General features: G+C 35.4%; 1 protein-coding gene across 1 annotated transcript; it reads right to left on the bottom strand.

The window, feature by feature from the left end:
* Window positions 1-3,095: 3,095 nt before the first annotated feature.
* On the bottom strand, window positions 3,096-14,324 carry LOC136232981 (protein LEO1 homolog). Its single transcript, XM_066022488.1, has 11 exons — window positions 13,949-14,324; window positions 13,031-13,389; window positions 12,752-12,887; window positions 12,459-12,644; window positions 11,165-11,341; window positions 6,053-6,184; window positions 5,002-5,181; window positions 4,784-4,915; window positions 4,400-4,504; window positions 4,078-4,317; window positions 3,096-3,396 (listed from the first exon to the last, which is right to left on the bottom strand). Exons 1-11 carry the CDS (start codon window positions 14,060-14,062, stop codon window positions 3,274-3,276), a joined length of 1,884 nt encoding a protein of 627 aa, XP_065878560.1. The 5' UTR covers window positions 14,063-14,324; the 3' UTR covers window positions 3,096-3,273.
* Window positions 14,325-17,345: the final 3,021 nt, after the last annotated feature.

The following is a 17,345-nucleotide window of genomic DNA, read 5'->3' as shown; positions in this document are numbered from 1 at the left end:
AACTATTAGCTTTAGTTATGGAGTTGTTTCCTTATTTTTAGCAACAACGGGTATTTCTGTTGAAAAGCGGTTATTTCCAATATATTTAAATTATATTGCATGATTAATAAAGGATGCTTATTTAGAAATATAAACTTGTGGTTATTCTCACCCTAAGTAGAACTCTTGTTACTATAAGCCTTGATTGAGACCTATCAGCCTACATTTCAACTTCCTTATTTGGCTAATGTTTCTCGATTGTAATTCTATTATTAAAGAGTTAGATTACATCTCGATCTTTTTTGTCAAATGTTCAGCAAATTCAGCGACTCATCTCATAGCTAGAGCTGTTAATTCTGTGTATGTGTATGTGCATGGTGAATGTGCATGTCCACCTTCTTTCCTTAGCGATGTTCTTATTTCTGATTTAAGTTAATAAAGTACAGTTTCTTTAAAAAAAATATATAAAACTTTCGGTTATTGAATGGGTTTATTATCATTTTCTCTCTCCTTCTTCTACTTCTTTTTCTTGTTTTTTTATAATGGCCAAGTTTGACCCTAAAGTAAGAAATGGTTCTAATTTAACTCTAAGCATTTGTTGGGAGTTGAGGGGTTAATGGATGTGAGAGTTAGAGGATGTAATGGAAGGAAATGGAAAGTGATGGAAATGAATGTTAAAAGTTAACATTTTTTAAGCGTTTATGGAATGTAAATGAGAGTTAAAAAGTTGGATCCTATTAAAAAGCTTCTATTACTCCCACTAACTCCCAATTTAAAGGGTAAAGCTCTTCCAACTTACATTTCAAAGCTTTCTCCTGCTAATTATAGAAGAATCACAAGCGAAAGAAAAATATTAACTATGCGGTTAAGATTAAATGTAAGGGCAAATTACAAATCTAGACTAATTGATGTGGTCCATTAACATATTGACACACTTTGCTTCCATCTTGCCAAATTAGACACTTTCATCCATTTTGGATAAAATACCTTAGTTTTATATAATCTAACATCCAACAACCTCATCTTCCTTTTCTGTTATTTCAAATGCTTACAAAAAAATTCATCAACTCAACCCAAGATCTAAGCATATTCATACATCATTCAAGTTCATGTAAGTATTATTTCTTCATTTTTCATATACATTACTTGAATACGCAGTTGGTTAGTTGAATAATGTTGCGTTGAACCCATCATTATTCGATTTCCCATTCTGTCCGATATGTCATATTTAGTTTCTGTAAATGCGATATATGTTGTCGCATCTGCGATAATAAATACAAGCGTATTTAGATGTCGTATCAAAGCGCATTTCTTGTCGCATTTAGTTATCCTTGTCATATTTCCTGTCGCATTTGATTTATCCTTGCGACAATATTGTTTTGATTATGTGTTCATTTCATAAATGCAGAAGTATGTCAACCAAAGAGAAGTGTACATTTTTTTGTCTTGGAACGGCCAATGGAACACAGTGAGAGATGTGATGATATATGTCGGTGGTAAATCGAAGTTGCTGGTTTTGTCAACAGAAATTGATTTGCAAAAGTTAAAAGAAAAATTTTATACTGTCATGCGTGTTGATTCAACCTCGTACGACCTCCAAATGTCCATGCAAGCAACATAAGGTCCAAATAAAGTGTGTGGAAGAGTAACACCTATTGATGACGATGAAGATGTTATGGGATTCATAGAGTATTGCCGAATGAATCCAATCGATTTGATTCCAATGTATGTTACTCTAAGTCTGCGAACAATAGATGATGAAGTATTGCAATGTAACAAGGATGGACATGTCGGTCTGAGCAAACCACCAGAAGTAGTAAGTTATGATCCCACTATCGAAATTGAGGCTCGTAGGAATGTTAAGGATGATAACAATAGTGGGAATGATGATGTTTATCAGAATTACGATAACGATGATTATCAGAATTATGATAATCATGATTCTTATGATGAGCATTATGATAGTGATTATTGTTACGATAATGGTGATAATGTGGAAAATGATGTAAATGTCCCTCGGAATGAAAATCACGTTAAAGGTGTTCATGAAACATCCAAATAATCTGATCAGGTCCAATGTAGTGTATATGAGAGTAGATTGACCACTAGAAAACCCAAATATTCTGATGGAGATAGACATTGGATGGAGGAAGCTATAAGACCACCTAGTACCAAACATTCCTTATGTATTATTATCCCATATGAGGGGAACAATGTTTTTGAAATTAAGGCAGCCATAATCAGCATATTAGATGAAGCGGTTTAGTTCGAAGGATCGCCCTTAAATGATCTAAATGGGCACATGCATAACTTTGTGAACATGTGTTATACCTATTGCACTAACAGAGTGTTGTCTGATGATGTTATCTGTTCCATTCTCACTCACGGGAAAGGCTAAACAATGGTTCAAAAATCTTCAATCTGTAACCATAAGAACTTGGAAAATTAGATGCATCAATTGTCTAACATGATTGCACTAAAGAACAAAGGTGTTTTACAGTATGACTACTAACTTTTGCTCGTTTTATAGACCACTAAACTTCAAAAAAAAAAACAAAAAAAAAGGAATAAACTATACACTTTTGAACATAAAAGCCACTATTACTATTCACTATATATATTATGACATTTAACTATTTCTTTTAAAATTTAACATGTAATTTCTCTCTCTTTCTTTCAAATAATAATTCAAATGTCTTTAGTTTTTCTTTCAATCATCCGATAATATAAAACCAATTCTGAATCCAAAACATGCCACAGTTGCCTTATAAAACGCTCTTTTACTATTTATCATCCTTGTGTCTAGCGCTCCTAACATTTGTCTTGATTGCCAAAAATGATGAACTATCAGTTGCATGGAGCAAACTCTGCAAATCAAAGATCAGCTAATAGCGGAGGGTTTGTGAAAGGTATGATGACTTATATGGTAATATATAATCTAAAGGTGAACATTTGTCCACTAGTTTAAGTATTTAACTCCTTCAATATTTGAGGTCTTAGTTCTTTGGAAGAGATGGTTGCTAATGTTGGACCAACTCAGGTACAATTACTTTTTTCCTCTTACTTCATTGGGTAAATTACATACATGTGTATATCCTTATTCACGAGATTGTAAGTCGCAGCAAAACAAAACTGAGCATCATATGCACATTACATAACTCAACTTCAATTACACGAATCATTAATGGGGCGTTGGTTATTAAAGAACAAACAAAGAGGGAAATTTAACACTATTAACAATAATTTGAAAATGGAAAATTTCAAAATTATGCCTTATTCAGATGAGGGAAGTTTTCATTCCTCGTCACTATCATAAACAACTGCCATTCGCCTATGGCTTGCAGCCTTCCTTGGAGGGGATTCTTCATCTGATTCAATCCCTGTCCGCTTGCGACTCTTGCTCTTTTGCTTCGGCTCCTGATAAAACAAATATGTAAACTAGAATGTCATGCAATAGAACAACACGATTTTACTGATAAATTCATGGCGATGCATAATTTTACTAATAAGATAATGACACCACCCGGAATTAATTATTTATCTATTAATAAGTTGATTACTTATATAAAATTCTAAATCCTAAATTATAAACCATAGACCCAGAAATATAAACACAAAACTCTTAAATTATAAACCTAGACCCAAAAATTATTAGGCCGCATCAATCTATTGGTCGAGTGCATGGATGACGTGGTGCACTAAGTGTACTATAATACCTTTCCATAAAGATAAGTAGTAAACCAGTACACTGTAAAGCTTTTACAGAGATAAGTCCAAAAACAGAAGACAATGCAGCTGCCTGACAATTAATCTGGACTGAGAGACTGAGAATTAGTTTACTTTGAATGTCCTAAATAGTGGATGCAATTCAATCTGGGAACAGAGCACACAGTTAATTCTCTCAACATGATTGTAATTTGTATACATACATACAGAATGGATGACCAATATTATTCAGCAAGAAAGGAACAATGTAATTGTATCAAACACAACATAAAAAACTTTCATAGCAGCTCGGGACCAAACTAATTCACCCAATTGGCATGTTATAACAAATTATCGGAAAAGTAGAATCGTCATATAAAGATCTGAGCATACCTCAAACTCCTCTTCCTCCTCTGAGGCACCATCATTTTCTGCTTCTTCTTCATAACGTTCTTCTTCCTCTTCATATTCCTGCTCGGGCTGCTCAACCCTTTTCCGAGTGGGAGACCTTTCATATTCCTCCCCATCACTTTCATACTCTGACTCTTCTCTGTCACTGTCAGAAAAATTCACAGGGCGCTTTGATGTTTTAACACTGGACAAAGAAGACTTGCGCAAAATATCTTTGTGTCCCTGTACAACAAGTACAAATAGCAAGTTAGTACATCTTCACAGAATCATAAGACATTTACACATTAATATTAGATTACACAACCTTCTTAGCATTCATAATGCGTTTCTCTGCTCTAGCTTCCACTTCGAGATCTTCCTCAAAACGGCGTCGAGATCGACGTGCATCAAAATAATCTGGTTCATCATCCTAAAAAATGGAGAATCAAGAGATAAAGTATGTTACAGAATAGTTTCAATTGACTAATGGCAGTGCCAAATATTTTCAAAAAATGAATCATATATGCACACACTAGCACAGAAACAGAAAGAAACTATATTATAATGGCCTCAAGATGGAGCAACTAATTAGATTACTTGAACTTGATGTTCAAAGCACAAATCAGAAACACCTTACAGATGACAATCAAAAGATTCAAAACAAGCAAAGGATGCGGAAGCAAAATGAGCAACAAATTTCGCTGCAAACCTCATCAAGTGCACCCTCCAAGAACCCAGGTGAAAGCTGACGCCTCCGATCCACAGTCTGCGTATACTTCCGGCTAACCTTTTCTCTCTTCCGATTAAGAAGTACATTTGCTCTAATAGTTTGACTTTCAGCCTAAAAAACCAGATTCACAACATGAAATTGCAAGTTTAAATGCATCACCGCAAATACATGTAACTGAGGTCTGAGCAACTTGTTACCCTTTCTTTTTCCTCCTTTTCTCTCTCAGGGTCAATGTCAGTGACGCAGTTCTTAACTTTATAAACCTTTCTATGACGTGAATCAACAAGAGCAGTCAACAGCCTATGAGAATTCGATGTTAATGATGATGGCATAAACCTCATCTTCCTTGATATTCTCCCTTGAGACTGAAGAAGGGACTGCATAAGAAAGGAAAAAAAGAAAAAGATATTCCTCAGCATAAATTATTAAGTTTCGCATAGCAACCTAGATAAAAATTTACCAGCAAACAGAACCCAAAGCCAACAGCACTGCTTCTCTATCTGGTACTTACAAGAACACATTTATGTTTATTAAGGTGTGCCATAAAAGGAGTACCACTTCATTGCATTTTAAAATCTACAATTTTCAGCTAAGACAGAGACATAATATATAACAAATATAATCCCTTTTGCCCCAACATCGCTCAAGGAAGCAAAGAGTCCCTTAAGCAATCAGAGCATCAAATAGAAAACCATCGAAGTAGTTAAAATACAAATAATGTCATGAATTACTTTCTGAAACAAAAAGGACATCGGTAAGAGTTTCAAATCCCTATGCATCATTTAGGCATTCATACTAAAAAACATAAGTCTTACTCATAATGTACACAGAATTTCAATGTTGTATGACCATATACAATACAACTTTACAGGATAAACTAACTTCTCAAAATATTAAAGATGCACGGGGAAAGAAAAATTGAAGACATATGCAACTGGCAAGCATTTCAACCTATTTTGACCATTGCATGTGCATACATAACTAAAGCTAAATGCAAAGTTAAAGAGTCAATCGGGTATCAACCTAAATTACTTGAGAGATAGTGGACAATCTAAAACCAAATAAGCAATAGAAATCAATGAAGATGTTAAGAGGGAAATGATAGGCTGTAAAGGTCTTCATGGGTCAAACTCATTTATTGGAGAAACTGAGGAATTATTTTTCCTTTTTTGGGGTGGGGGGATTGCAATAGAGAGGGAAAATTATCATAAAATCCAACATCCAGATCGCACTCATAAGTCAACTTACCTTATTATGCCTAAGAAAGAGATGTGTTTGATCATGCCGATCATCTTGCAGTGATATATCAAGAACTTCATTCCCAATCAGCAATTGTAAACTGCCATCTGACCATCTGACAAAGCGTGTGTTGCTTTGAACCTACATATCAAAAGGAGGATAATAATTGATAAATCACAAAACATGTGTTTAGCTATACCATCCCAAGTTAACCTTCATTTCTTATTTGACTTCTCAACTAAGAAAGAAAATACTTGAAAACTGCTAATGGATAAGGAAAGAAAACATTGTATAGAACACTTAAATCTTTAAGCAATGTATCATCAAATCATAAGTCGTAACTGATGTTTAACATTGAAACTTAAACAGATAGATTTCTAAGACTATTCAACCTGAAGATCTTCTTATAGAAAGAGATTATCAAACAAAGACTCTCGAGTATGAAAGACAACATTCATTCATGGAGAGATCCCAATCACCAGAATTAAGATATGGAGTACAAGCTCAAAGCTCAAAATAAACACAAAGAAGAAATAACAGATCAAGACAAAAACACTTGTCAAGCAAAACTCTCCTCCAAGTTAAACAGCCCAGACCCACAATCTGTGATGTTTTCAAAAGCTACCTTTCACTCTTCCTCACGCACCTATGTAACTTTCATCATCCCAAATCTCTCACTATTTCCAAAGCATAACAAAAATCAGCTAAGAAGATTGCATGTGTGTGCTGTTATTTCTTCTTGAATACATATTCCATTTCATAGCCTTCGTAAGCCCACAAGATTACAGACTGGATAACTCGTGGAATAACTTGGACCGGCTTCCCGAACACGTCCAGACTCGTATTCTTCGGGTTCAGGGTAATCGGGATGGAACCGACACCTGCATTTGGAAACATTCTATGTCGGGAGAACTTACGACAAAATCCCTGTACAGCTCGCTCCGCTCTGTTTCACCGGCGGTGCCCTGGAATAGCTGAATAGCTTCATCTGGAATGCATTTGTCCCTCCTCGTTGTTCGTTTGCCTGTTGGCTGGTAATTCATGGGAAAATATCGGTTTAGAGGTACGAGGCTTCTCTCTTGCTTCGAGATGTGCCTTGTGTAATCGCAATATCGAGACTTTGGATCACCTTTTTGTTACGTGTTGGATTGCGAGACGTCTTTGGGCGATGGTCTTTAATTACTTTGTTGTTAATCTCTGCTTTGTGACTACATTTGAGGCTTTATTTAATGTAATTAGAGCGGTTCGTTTTCGATCGAAGAATCGCAGCCTGTGGAACTTGGTGACGGTTACTACGGTTTGGTATATTTGGCATATCAGAACCTGGCTGTGTTTGAAAACGAACTCCCTTCAGTCCAAGTTCTTCTGAACCGTCTCTTCTTCCTCTTCCACGAGCCTAAATGGACCTCCTCTTCAACGTCTCGGGTCAGGCAACCTCCGGAACCGGACTTCATTACGGTGCGCTGGATTCTGCCCCCGATAGGCTGGATTAAGGTAAACACCGACGGGCTGCGGAGGGTGCTCCTGGCATCGCTGGCGCTGGCGGGATTTTCAGAAACGGAAGAGGTTTTGTAACGGGTTGTTTCGCCTTTCACATTGCCGAATCTTATGCTCATACGGCTGAGCTGATGGCGATCGTCTTTGCTATTGAAGCTGCCTAGGAAAGAGGTTGGCACAATTTGTAGATTGAATCTGACTCGGCATATGTGGTTAAGTTGCTAAGTGAAAAATCTACTGCGGTTCCATGGAGGATTAAGAATGGTTAAGTTGTTTATCACGTTGCTCGTCTATGAACTGCAGAATCACTCATATCTACAGGGAAGGTAATCAAGCTGCAGATCGTCTTGCCTGTTTTGGCAAATCTGCGTCAGCGCTCCACTGGTGGCATTCTGCGCCTTATTTTTGCCAACCTCATGACCTTTGTAACGTTGCTCATATTCGTTTCCTTTAATTTTCTCCCTCTTTTGTAATTTTCTATTTTTTATTAATAATATTCAGGGTTGGTTAAGTGCGTTAGGGGTGTCAACCTAGTTGGGATGTCTAACCTCTTAATCGCGTCCCAATCTTTCATTTAAAAAAAAAAAGCCCACAAGGCGCTCTCCAAATCTCTTTCATCTTTCGAACAGGAGTACAAGCTTTTTTTAGTTGCAATAATGAAAATAGTAGGCCATAACACTAGTATGCCTCAAAAGGAGAAGAAAGACAAAGGGGTGATTTAAAAGTCAAACAACAATATGAATCAATACAGGACTGTGTTTGGCCAGTTTCCTGATTTTCTCAGCTGTAAATAAATATACATGAGTGAGATTTTTAGTCACAGCCTCACAGATGAGTAATTAGCACTACTAACTAAAATCAATTACCAGTATTTCCTTCTTTTTAACTAGGAACTCCTCAAATCCCAAATTTCTCCTCGAAACAGTTGGCTGGCTAGCATTTTCTTTTGCTCAAAGCTAAAAAGGTTGGTGTGTGTCAGTTTTATTCCCGTAGGTAGAGAAACGAAGACAATGTTGACAGAGAAAAGGAGAGTTGGTACTTCCCATTAGTTTATATTAAAGCTTCACATAGAAGACTCAAAACAGAGATCCTCAATCCCCGCCCCTTTGAAGGGTATGCATATACCAATAACCTAGAGCATCTACATGGACCAATCAGGTATCAACACATGCTTATAAAATCTTTAGTTGTAAGGTGATCTATAAACAGTTGAAGACATGGCACTACATAAAACAATGACAGATTGAAGATTACCAAAAGCATATTTGAAATTTCGTTAAGACCTCATTTGCGTCCAAATCAATCACTAAGAAAAAAAAATCTACAGTGAAGATATACCAAATGGCTTCAGTTGCACTAGTTCCTTTCCTTCCATTAACTTTGTTTAATTTCTCTATATTTGCTACCGTTCCACAACACTTTATAAAGCCTACTAATTGTTTAATTTCTCTATATTTGCTACCGTTCCACAACACTTTGGGCCAAGAATCTTGAATGGAAATGGTTGACTCAACTCCCCTTCATACTTTTGGGACAAAAAGTGTTAGGAGGCCCTGATCTTTCATTTTTTTGTTCATTAGGCCCTTGATCTTTTATTTAGATACATTAAGCCCCTGATCTTTTATTTGTTGTCAGATTAAGCCCTTGATGACCAAAAAAATAAGCTTTGAACATAAAACTCAGTTAAAAGAGTGTTATTCATTTCACAAGCTTTCGAAATTTGTATTTTTCACAGTTTGAAAGCATTTTTTAATGTGCATAATGTGGCTATAAAGAAACTGTAAAAACCTTAATTAAAACTGTAAAAAATATAATTTCAACACAGATGAAATGAACAACGCATTTTTAGATGTTCACAACTAACTAATTTGGCAAGCACGGGCTAATGGGACCAAAAATAAATGATCAAGAGCTTAATATGTCCAAATAAAAAAATTAAGGGCTTAATGAACCAAAAAACGAAAGATCAGGGGCCTCATGATGCTTTTTACCTACTTTTGGTTGGACAAAAAATTGTACTAAATAGGAATTCCATCCCCCAAGGTATGGAAATCAATAATTCCCATCTTCTATTCTTGATTCCCATATCTGAACCAAACACCGCTAACAATTAGAATATCTGAAGATTTCTAAGAAGTTATGCACACAATATCCACAATAGTATTGACTGATTTATCTTCATTGCATACTATTTTACAAGTGATCAGCTTGACAAAACAAAACTCGGTGTCTTTAGGCTTTTTTCAGGGTACAATTGTACAAGCGAATTCAGCCTTTTAACTTTTTACTGAAGTGTAAAAACAGACTGGTGACAGTAAACAAAGAGCATAAATTGCAGTATGTCGATTAGTAAATGCACAACAAGAAACAGCGAAAAGCTGATTAACTATAAAAATATAAGACAGGGAAGTTTAGGATAAAAGAAACATCAAGATTTGCAGGGGCTTTGGCATGCATAAGTATAGGAAGGACCTTCATTGACTGCAAATTTGCAGGGGCCAATTGAGCAAAATTTGGCAAGCTCAAACACTTTAAAAGGAACCTATGACTTTATGTCATCACACTGACTCAAAGCAGTATAAAAACTACAGAAAATAACATAAACAAAGATAAGTGTCCAGAAATATATATATATATATATATATATAATTCCTTAATCATCATCCTCAAGTTAAAGTCGGGTACAAAATCCAAAAAAAGAGAGCTTCCAGCCAGTGAAGACTTTCTACAATATTTCTTTAATTCAAGAAGACTAGATTAACAGAACTCCAAAATAGGATTATATTGTATCAACATCGAACACAAAAAGTTTTAACTATTAATTAAACTGACTTGGACTTAATGTAACTTAAGGCCCAAGAATATCTTATATTATTATCTCCGACACACCCCCTCACACGAATGCCCCTGGGCTTGAAGGGTGTACAACACAGGCCCGTCTTAACATGTGCTGAAATTTAATCAGCAAATGAGGTTGCTAGAATTCAAACCCTCAATACCATGCGAAGGAACCAATTGAACTAAAAGCTTAAGCTTATAGTTAAGGCCCAAAAATAGCTTTTATTATTATTTGTGACAACTCCAAAAAATAAACTCTGCAGCCACCATTACTTCGAAGAAGTTTGAAAACTGAATACTCTACTTGTGGATGCTAAGACTGAGCACTGGGTATTAAATACTATTGATGTTCCGTCCATGAAGGGGCCTGCAGCATAACCTATGTAAATATCATGCATTACTTAACACTTCTTTACACTTAACCATTTCTCCAGCATCAAAAACAAATTGCTAAACACAAGCTCAAGGATTCTGAAAAGGGTTGCGCAGTTATTTAACCTTGACTCTTCTAGCCAGCATCAGAAACATAATTAATGACAACTCAAGGTATCTTATAAGGCTAGACTTTTACTCAAAGTTAATTCAATAAAAAGAAACAACTCTTGACTAGCAATTTGAAGAAGTTCAAAAGGAAGGGCCAAAGTCTCCTTTTCTCTCTCTCTCTTATATAGGGAGGGGTTGTGGTGGTGTCAAGGAACAGAATATAACACACCATGACTCATCATGTAAATGACTTCTTTTTTCTGCAAAAAAAAATCTAATATTAAATTCAAGGAATCTACTTACAGATTTACTGCCATCAGGATTTCTAACTGTCCTCCACCGCACGATATTGTTTTCCAAGCGTAAACGCTTCGGGGTGCCAGATTCATCTGTAACAAATGTTTTGTCCTCTACATACGTCTTGGGATCAAAAGGGTTTGGGTCAATGCCCATTATATTAGATACTTTGATCATATTCATCTGCAAACAAGAATTACAATTTAATACCAGATGAGAACATGCAGACATGTGTATCTCTAAAGCATAGTTGTCAAATCAAGATTCGACTCGTGAATTGAAATCCACATTTTGTGAATCGTGACTCGTGAATCGTAAGATTCAGTTCAAATTTATAATATTATAAAAAATAAGATATTTACCATGTTGAACTCAAAATATTATCAAATATTAGTCTAGAAATGCAATTTTAATGTCAAAAAAGAAATCATATGAACCAAGTACTTACAATTCAAATCTAATGCAAATGCAATCCTAAAAAAACTAATTCACAAATCAGACTCTATTTAATAACTTATGGATGGAGACTTGAGCCTCTGACTTTTTTTTTTCCTTGTTGTCAACTTGATAATGATGGAATGATACTAGTTTGAGCTGATGACTTGATAAATAACAATCAGACTAGAGGATAGTGGATTTAGTAGTTAGTGTTGTTGAAGTTTTTGATGAACATTGATAAAGATTCGACTCAAAATAGAGCTGAATTGAATCGTATGATTTGAATCGCGAATTGTAAGATTCTGTTACAATTTATATTCAACCTATAGATTCGGCTCGAAATAGAGCAGAATCGAGTAGTACGATTCGAATCATCAATTGTAAGATTCTAACAACAGTGCTCTAAAGTATCACATAAACAGAACAAAATTAGCCATTAGATAGATTGATAAAGACAAAAATCAATTTCCCTGAGAAGCAAACAGTAAATTATGCTATAATTATATACAGTTTGATTTCAATAGACTAGTTATTTACATTGTTGAACAAAAACACTCAAATATAAGTTGACTAGCAATGATTAAACCGTATCTTTTTATGGCACATAAGTTAATCTTTTCAGAATATCAATTCATTACCATTAATTATAATTCTTTCCTTTTCTGATCATTGCTGCCTAAGTTTTACAAAGCTAAAAAGTAAACAAATAAATAAATAACTGCAAAGCTACTAAAAGATTTAGCTAAATATTCAGAATATTTATCATATGTATCTACAAGGCATCACATACACACGTCAACCCGCTTTACATGTTAAGAAACTTAGGCAATGACCATCAGCAAGCACAATAAAAATGGGATACCTTATCTGGATCAGCTGGGGGTCGCTGAAAAGGAATATCTAGCTCTATTGGAGGTCCCATTGGCTTCTCTTTAGATTTAACCTCCACATTCTCCTCATCTGACTCATACTGACCATCCTCATCAACAAGCATATCCTCTGGTCTTAAGTTCTTTTCATAGCTTCCTTCTTCTTCCATTGGAGACCTCTAAGGGATGAAAAAGTTTTGCACCATTCTCAGATGAATAAACATTCTTGACAACACCAGAAAAATACAAAATTAGAGATATACAGCTTTTGGTGAATAATACTCACATGTAAATCTTGATCAATTTCATTTCTAGCTGCATACACAGGTTCTTCCTCATCATCAGAGTCACCAAACACATCACGAATCTCAGCAGCTGATTGTGAAGCGTGATTTAGGTCCTTCTCCCCATCAGGTGATTTACTGTTATGATGTCAAATTCTTTTTGCCGTCAGTGAGTTCAATTTAACAGGATAGAAAAACATGGAGCATGCACAAAAACCTAGGACTAAAAAATTCCATTGCGCAAAACCGTCAGAAAAAGTCATGGATAAAGAAGAAAGAACCTTGGGCTTCTGGCTTGATCTACCTCCTCATCCTCATGGTCTACATAATGCTGTCCTGAGGATCTGTCAGACCCACTTTCAATTATATCATGTCTCCGACTTGTTACAACTCTTTGACCATAGTCTTCTTTCTCATCACTATCTGCATCCTTCGCTTCACTTACTTCCCTATCATCGCCAACATCTACATCTTCAGAACTTTCATCTCTTTCACCCTCACTTTCTCCTGGATCAGGTTCTACCTCACGCATTTCACCTTCACTCTCTATTTCTACATCCTCATGCGCTTCTCCTTCATCTTCTCCTTCTCCTTCACCCTCACCCTCACCCTCATTCCTCAGCCCTCCTTCGGCTTCATCCTAAGGAGGAAAATCATGCATTAATGCTGTTAGCCAATTACAATTTAAACCATTTTTATCTCTCTCTTCTTCGAAGTTGAAAATACAGCAAAAACTAATTTGAATTGGTTCTACAACAAGAATCAGCTTCTTCAAGTTGCAATTTCAGGGAAAATAATTCAAACAATACAGCAAGGAGCTCTGCTATTCATATTTAAACGCATGTCTAAATAAGCCTAGTTCCAACTCCACTGTCATGTTTGCAACCATAACGAAGGCTAATTTCGCCAATGGCAAGTCAAGCATTGAAAAGAAAAATCAGAAACGCGGTCCAGGATCCAATCCTCTAGGGGAATTGACAAAAAGGAAATAAAATTCGAACATGTGATCATATACAAAAACAAAAACAAAATTAAACCTGAACTTGAAATCATATACAAATACGAGCGTAAGATAAAAATATCAATAAGAAACACGAATTAAACCTAGGAACAGCAATGTTCATGTTGGAAAAATAAAAAATAAGCGTGAGTATTGACAAGTAAGCGATATAGTGAGGAAAAGAATTGACGATCGTTACAGAGGCATAATTAGGCTGGGGATTGGATTCGTGCTCGGAATCTATCTCTTCTTCTTCCTCAGACTGATCGCCGAACAGATTCTGCATCATCTGGTGCCTCTTCTCCTCCCCCATATCTTCCTTTCCACTCTATCTCTTTTTTTGTTTCTGATTGTTCGAGTCCTCGAAGGGAATTCTCGAGGCTCTGGTCTTCGCTAACACTAATCTAACCGGCGAATTCTTGAACGTGGCTTTTGCGAGTTTAAAATCGGGGATCGAGCCGACTGTTACTGGCCGTTTGCTTCGAACCCCAAAACCTTTGACAGGTTCGCGTTTCAATACAAAACGCCACCGTCTATAAGGTCCCGCTTTCTCATCCTCATACGGAAAGGATTGAATGAGTCATTTAGTTAGGGTGGGGTGGGGCGGGGTGGAAATAACGAGTAAACTATACACATGATATCGATACCGCTGTCATTAGGCCTAAATGTTCTCACGAGATTAAATTTTTATACAAAAATTTAACCTTTTCAATATTTTTTAAAATCGGTGGCCACTATGATTACTTTGTTTTTTTACAAAGTACCGTTACTTGGTGTGGTTTTCACCATTTAATGATGGAGTATAAAATTAATCCAATGGTAAAAATGAGCACTAAGTAACGGTACTTTGTAAAAAACAAAGTAACCATAGTGGACACATTTTTAAATTATATATAATTTAAGGTGCCTTTTATGGTTACTTTGTTTTTTTACCATTGGATGATGGTAGAGTTTAACAAAGTAAGTTCATCCAATGATGGTAAAAACAAAGTAAGGCTTATTTTGTTAAAAACAAAGTAAGCATTGAATATATAATGATAATAATTTTTTATTTGAAAATAGTTAACAATAAATTTAATGTATATGTAGTAATTATATTGAAATAATATTTTTTATTAATTAGATTATAAAATAAAGTAATAAGCAGTTAACAATTTATGTTATTAGAAAAATGAAGCATAATGATTCGAACAACATTTTACTTCATACAACATTTCGCTTCATAAACTTTATAAATTCATGCATTAAAAAATAATATAGCATGGAGTTTTCATTATAAATAACAGGGATAAGGTATTCAAATAGGCCTAAGGTTTTTGAGGAAGTACCAATTTAAGTTCAACGTTCAAAATAGCACCAATATAGGCTTAACGTTACAACAATATCAATTCAAGTTTAACGCTTACAATATAGCATCAATTTAGGCATCACGTACAAAATAGCATCAATATAGGCTTAACTTTTTTACAAAATAATACGAATTTAAGCTTAACGTTTATAAAATATATCCAATTTAAACTAAACGTCATAATTAAATTAACCATATTATATTTTTTTCCTATTAACTTTATATTATCTTTTTATTTAGTTCTATTTTCTTATTTATTATAATACAATTAATTAGTTTTTTTATCCATTAAAACCTTTTATTTGTTTTTCATCAACTATTCTATGACTCCTAAATTCTCTGGCTCATGTAATATATGCAAACTAAAAGTAATTGAAAATATTCTGGATATTCAATTACTTTTAGTTTGCATATATTACATGAGCAATGAAATTTAGTAGTCATGAAATCATTTATGAAAAACGAATATAAGATTTTAATAGGCAAGAATACTAATTAATTGTATTATAATGAATAAGAATATAGAACTAAATAAAAAGATAACATATAAAGTTAATAGGGAAAGAATATAATATGATTAATTTAATTATGACTTTTAGCTTAAATTGTATATATTTTGTAAAACGTTAAGATTAAATTCGTATTATTTTATAAACGTTAAGCTTATATTGGTGTTATTTTGTACGTGAGACCTAAATTGATGCTATATTGTAAACGTTAAGCCTAAATTGATATTATGTTGTAAACGTTAAGCCTATATTGGTGCTATTTTGAACGTTGAACCTAAATTGGTACTTTCCCAAAAATATTAGGCCTATTTTGGTACCTTATCCTTAAATAATATAATTGGTTACTTATTTCTTTTAAAGTAGTTTACAATAGGTAAATGAACCTACATTGTATAAATATTTTTTTTCTCTTTTTAGTATGATATATTTTATAATAATTAGACTAATTTTTTTAATTTTTTTTTTTTTGTTGAAATCAAACAAAATGGTATTAAGAAATCAAAAAATATTCATTACAAACTATTGAAACTAAGAAATCAGGGATAGAAAAATCGCTAAAGAAACTAGCATTGGACCGAGCATGCCTAGTCATAGCATGAGTCGCTCCGTTCGCTAATCTCGAGATGAAGGTCACATAATAATCTGGACATCTAAGTAGAATCTGTCATCAATAACCACTCCCACCTTTGAACAATCTGAAGCAGTACCAAGTAAATTGTCTGTAACAACCTTCGCATCGCTCTCAAAGATCATATTGCTAAAGTGTTTAGACTCACACCAATCCAAAGCACTCTTAATTGCAATAGCTTCAGTAAGAGGGACGGAAATAACACCCACCCCAACACTACTAAAGCAAGCCAAAAACTTACCCGAATGATCTTTGAGGACCGCCTCTGCGCCATACCGCTCCACGTCTGCGAACAAAGATGCATCCACGTTGCACTTAGCAAGTCCCACTGGCGGCCTCCCTACCGACTCTAGTATTGGCCGCCTGCCATTCTGCCACCATCACATTTGCCCGCCGAACCACCCCCTCAACGCCTTCACCTTGGGAATTCCAAAGAGTCATGTTTCTATTTTCCCAAATAGCCCAAAGCGAAGCAACTATCTTTACCACCAAATCTACGGAAGCCGTCCTAACCATTTCCAAAGCCCAATCCTCCACCCACTCCCACTCGACCCCTAGACCCGTAAGCCCCGCCTTCTGCCAGCATGCTCTAGCAAACTCACATCCCGCGAACAAATGCCATCCATCCTCAATGTCAGCCTTACACACCACACAATCAATTGGGATCGGAATTCGCCTATGTGACAGACGAAGCCGCAAAGGCAAAACTCTAGCACAAAACCGCCACAAGAATAGACGAATTTTAGATGGAATATCTAGCCTCCAAATCTTCTACCATCCCAAATGTTGTGCAGTACCCGAGTGGAGAGAAGCTAACCTCCTATATCCTGATTTGACCGAATAGGATCCATTAGAATTAAAATGCCATAGAATCGAGTCATCTCTATTGCTGAACGGCACCACCATGTTAAGAATACACTCCCTTTCCCCCGGGTCGAACCATCGCTAAATCTTTCCCCTATCCCAAAGACGGGTACCTGGAATAAAGAGATCTGACACAATCGCAAGCTAATTCTCTTCCGTGCAAGCTGACTCGATCATTCTCTTCTCATCATTAATGAGCCGAGGATCTTTCCAAATGGAAATACGATCACCCCGCCCAATTCTCCAC

Source organism: Euphorbia lathyris, chromosome 1 (genome assembly GCF_963576675.1).
Source record: "Euphorbia lathyris chromosome 1, ddEupLath1.1, whole genome shotgun sequence".
Taxonomy (NCBI): Eukaryota; Viridiplantae; Streptophyta; class Magnoliopsida; order Malpighiales; family Euphorbiaceae; genus Euphorbia; species Euphorbia lathyris.
Note: the sequence above shows the minus strand (reverse complement) of the source record. Positions and strands in the feature narration are given on the sequence as shown.